The sequence below is a fragment of the Thalia democratica genome, chromosome 2 (assembly GCF_965202585.1).
Source record: "Thalia democratica chromosome 2, ktThaDemo2.hap1.1, whole genome shotgun sequence".
Taxonomy (NCBI): domain Eukaryota; kingdom Metazoa; phylum Chordata; class Thaliacea; order Salpida; family Salpidae; genus Thalia; species Thalia democratica.
Window position 1 is genome coordinate 47,271,097 of NC_139166.1, and position 9,333 is coordinate 47,280,429.

A 9,333-nucleotide genomic window follows, 5' to 3' on the forward strand; every position below is an offset into this window, starting at 1 on the left:
AATTAATTTTAAATAAAATAAGATTTTTAACACAAATTTGTAAAGTTTAAACAATTTTGACTGTGTTTTGGTTATTATTTTAAACAAAACACAAAAGTATCTTTTTTAACCCGTGTTTTGTTAATTCAAAAATGTGTATTTGAGCTTTTTGAAAAAAAAATGTTTGAAATTTTTTCTTTAAAAAATTTTAACAGCCTAAATCAAAAAATCTAAAACTTGTTGGATACAAACAAGAAGAGTACAAAGTTCACTATCAAAATACCTCTTGCGACTTTGACTCAAGTTATGGTAGTGAAATAGCTTCATCGTACTACAAACGAAGTGATTCAGAAAACCTAAATTCTGTAAACAACTCACCTGTTTTGAATTGTCACCCAAGGCCTCAACTGTCAAAGAGCGAAATAGAAGCGTTGACAATGAGTAAGAAAGTTGCAAGCCGTAAAATTACCAGAGCCAAATCAGCTACGCATAATCCTTGTAACGTTAAATTCGACATGCAATCTCATTGCTATGTTCCACAGAGTCATAATATCAATGAACGTTTAGATGCAAGAAAACTAAAATTCAAAACTGAAAATTATTGTAAGATTGTAGTTATCATCGACTAGTAGTTTTTATGTTATTTTACTTTTTAATTTACCTAATTTTGATTAAAAAAACTTAAATTAAAACTTTTAATATATTTTTGTATACTAAAATTTGTGTTATTTTTATGACAACAATATTATTTACTTTATCAAAATATTTGGAATTTGTTTTTATCTAACCGAACTATTTATAAAATATCACAAAAAATTCCTTGTCGCAAAATAAAATATTCTATTTTAATTACTTATTTTTAATTTGTTTAGCAATTTTCATCAAAATAATATTTTTTAGACATATAAAAATTACTTAATTTTTGCTTGTATAACTCTTCTTTTAAACGTTCAATTTTTATTTACATCTACATAAACTAATAATACGCACTAGATGGCGATGGTGATTTAACAGTGAAAGTAGGATGTTATTACCAATACGGCGAGTACTTTCAAGACGTTGCACCTTTATTCAAAGAATTATCTGCATTGCCAAGTCAAAATGAGCATTTGTCTCAAAGTGATGAAAAGCGTTTTCTTAAGTAAGTATGTCTTAAAATCTAAAATTTTAAGCCTTAAAATATGTTTTTGTAGAAAAAAGTTTATAACAAAACAAAATAAAGTTTTTTTTTTCTACTAAATTTGTCATTTAAATATCTAAGTCTTAGTTATCCATTGTTTTTCAGTTTTCTTATTAAAATATTGCAAAGTTGAGTTTATTAAAAAAAATTCTAAACTACTGACAAAAGCTATAAAAAAACTTATATTATCACTTTAGTTTTATACGATTTACAACAGTTTAAAACAGAACAAAAATATAACATTTAAGAAACAAAAAAACCTATACTACTATCAAAAAGTAAAAAGAAAACTAAAGATATATCAAAGTGCATGGTTTTTGTAAAAAGTTTAAAAAAAGTTTTATGAAAATTTTTATTTACTTTTAAACTCTTTAACAATATATTTTTTTCAGTAATTTCCGAGCTAAAACTGCTCCACAATTTGACAATCCCAGTTTTTTTCTGGTAAATCAAAAAATTCAAACTCCACAAGTAGCTACTATTGATAACTGTAAAAGATTTGAAGCATCAACACTACGTCATGGTAGAATGAGCGCACCTCCTACTTCTATTCTAAGACACAATCAAGAAGTAAATCATTTTTCTACAAGTAAAAGGACGCGACCTAAAACAGTATTGAAGAAAAAGTTCGAACAACTTGTTTAGTTTGCTATCATTTGTTTCATAAAAAAGCGCTGCTTGGATATAAATCTAAAACAGGAATTTTGTGAATGTACAACAATGACAATATTCTAAAGAATTAAAGTTTTAAATTAGTAAATTTTTTGTAGTAAATTTTCATTTGCAGTAGATAATTCTATTTGTTTATTTTATGTATTTTGTAAAAGTAAATTTGTTTACATCGTGTTATCATAATTTTTGAATATTTTTTACATAGTTTTCAAACTTTGTTTATAATAGTTTTCAAAAAATTACATTTTATAATATAAAATAATTTTCTAAGACTGCATAAAAATAGGAAAAATTGTGTTAGTCACTTCTATGATAAAAAGTTATTTTAAATTAAGTCCAACAAACATTTTAATGCTTTTTATTTTCTTTTTTTGACCGCATTTTGAGTTTTTGTTTTTGTTTTGTGAGTAAAAGTGTTTATAAAAGCTTCCGCAGATCATCTTTTTACTGTTTTTGAACTGTTTTTTTTCGACTTCTAACAATTGAATAATTCGTATTTTACTTAACCTATAAACCTTAAAAAAAAGATAAGTTAAAGTAAAAGTTAAATAGCTATTGTTAAATTTCAGCTTGTGCAATTTTACTTCAAAATACTTACTTTTTTAGATATTAAAACATAATTATGAGATGCAAGTATCTTTTCTTAAAAGTTCTTTATTTTTAGCTTATGATTTTAAGTTTTGGTGTTTAGGTTCAGATTGTTTATTGAACGATAAAAAAAAGCGCTCAATAAGTTTGGTCTAAGGATTTGGTGTACAAAAATACCTTTTGGTTATCGAGTCGTACACCACATGCTTATAAAGTTTCTTACGAGCTATTACACATAATTTTTTATGTTTTAAATATTTAAATCATTACTAATAAATCAATCAGTTAAATTTGTGTATTATTAATACATGACTAATTCCGAAGCAAGAAAAATGTACATTCGTTTATTTTAACAAAGTTTCAGTGATACTACCAATAAAAAAAACAGTTAAAAAAAATAAACATGACAGAGTTTATATTTATAAAAACGTTTACCTGTTTTTGTGACAACTTTAAAAGAATCTTTTCGTTTGCAAAACATATAATTTTTATAAATGGGACATTTTTTGTTCAGTTTAAGGAACAATTAGTAAGAAGTTGAAATTGGCTATAAGTAGCGTGTACAAAGAATTTGTGTTTACAGCAGCACAAAACACAAAATATAGACAAAAACAAGTAAATATAGCAAGATTAATAAATGTATACTTATATAAGTAAATGAAATGTAAAAAAAAAAAGATTGTTTAAACTTATATCAAAGTTAATTATAAAAAAAACATTATTGCAATCCTTTGTCCTCTTGAGCCTGTTAAAAGTTTATTAAATGTTAATAACTTTCACTGAGTTTTTCACTGATGATTTGTCACCTAAATTTTGCAATCATATCATCAGTTAGCTTTACCCATTGAACGATTTCTATATCTAAGTCTTTCGTGTAAGGCTTACAAACGTCTTTGTAACGTAGACTTCGGCAGCCAACTTTACAAAGACCAACGAGCTGTATAGCAAAGTCTTTAAAATGCGCTCGTCATTATTCACAAAACATTACCCAGCTAATGAAGCGTGCGCTAACTTAGAGTGGTGTACATACAGGTGAGATCAGGAAGTATTAGATACTTCGCAAAATAGGCTCCGAGTGCATCATCATCAGCAAGAAGTAAATCTCGTATGATGAAGTTTTTACCTTTTGCTTTGAGTTCAGATGCACTTACTTAACATTTCTTAAATTTCGTGGTAAGCCTATCCCCTGTTGTTAATAAACAGGTACAATAATTTAGTATAGGGGTGGGCAACTTTTCTACTCGGCAAGCCAGGGTTATCAGAAAAAGGTTGTTCGCGGGATAGATTCGGTAATCGTTTTCTGAGCGAGCCAGATCAACTTGAAAATTAGCACCATAAAAATTTGTTTAAAAGAAGGGTATTTCTAAGACACCATTGAATAAGCACTTCTGTGTACTGATAACAAAGTTGAGAGAGAATATTTGTTTAAATAAAGTCTCAATTTTATCAAAAAAAAATATTTGTAAAAATTTAAACTTTAAGAAATAGGTATCTCGCTGGCGAAAAGTTGCTGTTGGCGGGCTAAATTCGGCTTGTAAACTATACGTCACTTCCCTCTTCTTCTATAAGCCACAAAAAGGAAACCACAAATTCAGTTATTGTAAGGATAGCCTTGCTTCACTTCACTTTTAATTATAAATAATAATTATCAGAAACTTCACTATCATACTGACGGTTACCTTTCTAGTCACAATACTAAATAGGCCTGGAGGGCAGGTAATCTTAAACAGTATTGTAGACACTCTTTTTATACTTACTAGATAAAAAATTTCAATAAAGTTGATGAAAGTGATGTACAAAGACTGTTGCAGCTATTGCAAAGAGAAGATTATTTCAAAAGCAGGGGTTGATAAATACCTATTAAGTCCGAAACTTACTTAAAGTTATTGTTTGTTTTAAAGCCAATATAAATTGCTTTGCGTTTTTTATAAAGTGTTAATCGCTTTAAATAGATTTTAACAAAAAAATATTAACTATTAAGAAAAATAGTTATACAACATTTTTACTTAAAAAAAGATAATGTAAACGTTTTATTAGCATGAATAAAAAGTTACATAGTTTTTTTTTTCAAAATAAATATATATATTGATTATTTAACGACAAAAAACGCTCAAAAGAATTGGTCCAAGAACCTAGAGCACGAAAAAATATTTCGGTTATCGAGTCATACACCAGAACAGTTTAACGTCATATCCAGCAAAATTACTATATTATACAAAGCTTTTTTTTTTGTTTTCTACAACTGTAGTTAAAAACAAATCGTAAAAGGTTAAAAGTAAAAGATTTCGTTTAATTTAATAATAAATTTATAACTTTTGTAAGTGATTAGGTAAATAAAACTTTCAAAACACTAAAACTTAAACAGTTACTCAAATTTAAAAATATATTTTAAATTCCTAATTTTTGGTTTCAAAAAAAATATTACAAAAACTTTTTTGTATTCGTTAAATATTAACAAATTGAACCAAAACATTTTTATTTGGTAGGGCTGTTTTATGATCTAAATTCTAAAACATTGTTGAAGTACTAAGGTGTTTATGGGTTTTAAAAACTTTTCAAGCAGTGTTTTAAAGTTTACAGAAATTTCAAGTAGTAATAAAACTTTTTGTAAAATAAACTGTATAATAGTACTTTTTTAATTTAATTTTCAATGCTTCTTAAAAAGATTTGTTAAACCATTAGTAACTAAAAAAATTAGATTATAAATAAGACTTGTTTCAACAGAAAAAGAATTACTAATAGTTATTTACTTTGTACAATTTTTTATAATAAGGGCACTAAACTGAACCATAAAAAAAAATCCATATACAGTTTAATAAATATACTGTAAATTAGTTTCGTATTTATTATTAATGCATTTCAAGCATCCATAGCCTCAATAAATTGTCGTGTCTGTCTAGCAAGGTGAACTTGAATACCACAGCATTAGCACCAAGGCAACTGTTTATAGGTATTATCGGAAAAAAATGACGCAGCTAAAAAATCTTCTTCAACATTGTCTGCAACATTGTGAGATTATAGTTTATGCTTGTTTTAAGTTTATAAGCTATAAATTTTGTAGTAACAACTTTTTTCTATCATCGGCAAAGCCGAGAACTTTTCTCTCCCCATTACAACTAACGCTAAACTGAACACGACCATTCACGAAACTATGCAACCTAGTTTCGTCGTAAACTATTTTGCACATCTTTTGACAACTTTGAAAACCACTTCTTAAACAAAAGAAAACAAAACTCGTGTGTTTACTATTAAACTAGTAGTGAGTTATAATTGTTTACATTTCTTTACAAGTTTAAAAAAATAGAACTCTTACTTTTTAACCTTAATTACAGTATTAATGTTATTAAAAATATTAGTTAAAGCTTAAGAGATACAGATTATTTCTAGTTTCTTTAATAATTAGGCGCATAACCAGTTTTAAAATTAGTACTCATTTTAATCCTATGGGTATGGACCCATGCCCTGTCGTTTATTTCTTAAATAAATTTTATACTTAGTTCTAGTTCATTTTATTATAACTACATATAACATTTTCAAAAGATTATAGCTTATGTCGATCTATAAATAAAACGTTTAATTGTGTAAATAAAAAGTATCATAGGTGTTAACATAAGTTATAAAATAATTAAAAAAAATTAAATAGTGTACAAAACATTTGTGCATTTTTTTTAATAAACAGATTTTATGTTAAAAAAGCGGTTAATAAAAACAAAAGTAAATAATTGATTTTTAGACTTTTTAATTTATGCTAAACTTTGTTGCATAAATAAACAGTTGGAAAATAAAGTAAAAAAGTAACAATTTTTGGTTTTGGTATATGCATAAGAAGTCTAGATCTGGACCAGAGAAGTAATAAGTTGCGGGATTTTTAATAAGTGTTAAAGTAAACAATGCTTTTCAAAATGAGCACATGTAAACATGTATTTTCTGCTATTAGGAAATGTTTTAACAAATTAGGTTTTCTTTATTTAAACTTGTAATTAAATAAACTGCTACAGCTGGCATTTTATTTTTATTATGTTTAGCACAAGCTCTAAGTTTTTATTAAAAAAAATACCATAAGTTTTATACTAAATAGGGAACCTTAAAGCTGCTTGTAATCAAGCTACCAGGAGGCATGGAATGGTAGGCAGTATGAGGGTGGGAGCTCTGAAAGTTGTTGCTTTTGTTGATAATAAATGGTACCTGTTTCAAGAAATAAGATACATGTAGGGACAGAAAAGAATTAAACAACAAATAAAAGAGCTCTAACAAGTTCTCCTCAAAAAAAAACTTTTTTATATATACTTAGGATGATGTTGTACCAATATCGACCTGAAATTATAGTATGTTTGATGTCTTATTTAACTATAATTTTAGACTATAAATTTATATTTTATAAATACATAAACAAAATTAAGCTTATTTATCATAAAACAATAAAACTACTTTTTATTTGTATTTATTTTACAATAAAAAGCAATTATATCAAGACAATAATATATATCAATTACTATGTAGTAAAGTAAAATTGATTAAATATTTTAGTTTATAATAATTAAATTTAATTCTTACTATGTAATTTTATAGATTGTTTAAAACAAAGTATTTTTTAGGTTATATGTATTAGGATTTATACACTGATTTTGGGTCCCTTTTGGACAAGGCTGAAGTTTGATAGAAATTCATATTTACTAAATTCATTCACTTTCTAATTTTTTTAAACTATAGACATCCTTTGTTGTCTAAGCTATTGAAGTCGTCCTAATTATATTAAACCAATGAAACTTTAAAAAAAAAAAATATTATGCGTTGAACTACAAATCCTAAAAGACTCAACGATTAACTTTGAAAACTAAAGTAGTTACAGTGTATGGAAAATATGTATGAAGAAATTCTAAAAAATAACCAAGTTTTCAAAAAGTTCAACTACACCGATTATTGTCTAAGCTATTGGAGTCGCCCTAATTATATTAAACCAGTAAAACTTTAAAAAAATTGTTTATTATGCGTAGAACTACAAATCCTAAAAGACTCGAAGATTAACTTTAAAAACTAAAGTATTTACAGTGTATAGAAAATATGTATTAAAAAAATCAAAAAATAACCAAGTTTTTGAAAAGTTCAACTAAACTGATTATTATATAAGATATTGGTGTTGCCCTAATAAAATTAAATCAATGAAATTAAAAAAAAATTGTTTATTATGCTCACAGATAATTTTTTCCAGGTTTTTGAAAGTAGAACTTTTTGGGTCTAATTTTAGTATAATATTAAGATTTAGGTAAAAAACTGTCTTAATTAGTACAAATCTAAGACCAATCTGACAATGTTCATTTGTTCACATTTGTATGCATAGGAATAAATTCAATGTGCACAGAAAGTATATTTAGATTAAATAACAAAATTTTGTTGATCAATATTAATGTTGATATGATGTTTTAAATGTTTCTGTGCACACTAAAATTTAATGTGTTGTGATTGTGATAAAGCATCTATAATAATACTTAGTTATAAACTACACATTTAAAAGATATCTAAATTTTAAAGACATGATACTTTAGTTAATTACTATGCATTTCTTTTAGACACATTGCAAAACATTTATATTTAGTTAGATTTTTAGTATAACAAAATTATTTTATAGAGCTCAAGTACTACTGTAAGTTCTTGTTTTGGTTCAGTTGTTGCTATTGTAAAAAGGAAGTTATTTACTAAAAAAGGAAAACAACTGCAAGAAATCAAAGGTCTTTTACAGTTTTAAGTCTAGTAAAAAATTTTTTGAAACATACCCAGGGACTTAAAAATAACTTAATCAAATTAAACCATTTTTGTTCAAAAAAAACAACTTTAATTGATTTGATGGGCGAACCACATTTACATGCTTGCGGGTTTTTCTTTTGTGGGTCATATACCATTCAGAAAACAATAATGCTCGCGGGCTGCCCGACCCCTGTTATAGTCGTTCTCAACTAGAAAAAATAAAACTGAACAAAGAAAGTTTGGTTTTTAAAGTAAAGGTCAACTGGTGATCAAATTTTAGAACAATAGTTAGAACAAAAAAATGTTATTTAAACTAGACTGTATACTTGACAACATGAGTACAAAAATTGTACAGTTTTATGTAAGGAATTATTTGTGTCCAATGGTAATGACTAAAATTTAAAAAATATCTTTGAAAACTATAACAAACATAAGCATTTCTTTTTCAAAATTAAACTAATACAAAATGTTTTTTAGTAAAATATTTCGAAAATTATTGTTAGTTATTTATTGTACCCAATTAGTAAACTAATCTTTAGTTGCAAAGCTATATGTTCAATGATATAGATAATTTATGATTTTATTTTAAACTAAGTGATTTTAAAAACAGTTTAAGTTGTATCTTTCAGAATCAGTAGCTCTACGCATAATAATTTTTTTTTTTAAGTTTCATTGGTTTAATATAATTAGGGCCACTCCAAGAGCTTAGACAATAGTTGGTGTAGTTAAACTTTTTGAAAACTTGGTTATTTTTTAGATTTTCTTCATACATATTTTCTATACACTGTAACTACTTTAGTTTTCAAAGTTAATCTTTGAGTCTTTTAGGATTTGTAGTTCAACACATAATAATTTTTTTTTTTAAAGTTTCATTGGTTTAATATAATTAGGGCGACTTCAATAGCTTAGAAAACAAAGGATGTCTAAAATTTAAAAAAAATTAGAAAGTGTATGAATTTAGTAAATATGAATTTCTATCAAACTTCAGCCTTGTCCTTTACTGATAGTTGAGTTTTCCCTGGACAAAATTAGACAAAGCACTCTAACACAAACAATTCTTTATAAAAACAGTTCAAATTATGCAGACATGTTATTAAATGTACAACCATTCACTCTTTGCTTTTTACTGTTCTAACAAGTGTACAAAAAATTATAAAACAGTCTAAATTTTA

The 9,333-nt window shown here is 25.9% G+C and overlaps 1 protein-coding gene across 1 annotated transcript in view; it reads left to right on the plus strand.

The window, feature by feature from the left end:
* The window catches only part of LOC145828624 (protocadherin Fat 4-like), a 33,780-nt gene extending 31,616 nt beyond the window's left edge, over positions 1 to 2,164 (plus strand). Inside the window, exons 54-56 of the mRNA XM_082936380.1 lie at positions 195 to 582; positions 973 to 1,120; positions 1,552 to 2,164. Of these exons, the coding sequence (XP_082792506.1) occupies positions 195 to 582; positions 973 to 1,120; positions 1,552 to 1,804 (789 nt within the window). The 3' untranslated portion in view covers positions 1,805 to 2,164. The remainder of the gene's footprint in view (positions 1 to 194; positions 583 to 972; positions 1,121 to 1,551) is intronic.
* The last annotated feature ends 7,169 nt before the right edge of the window (positions 2,165 to 9,333 follow it).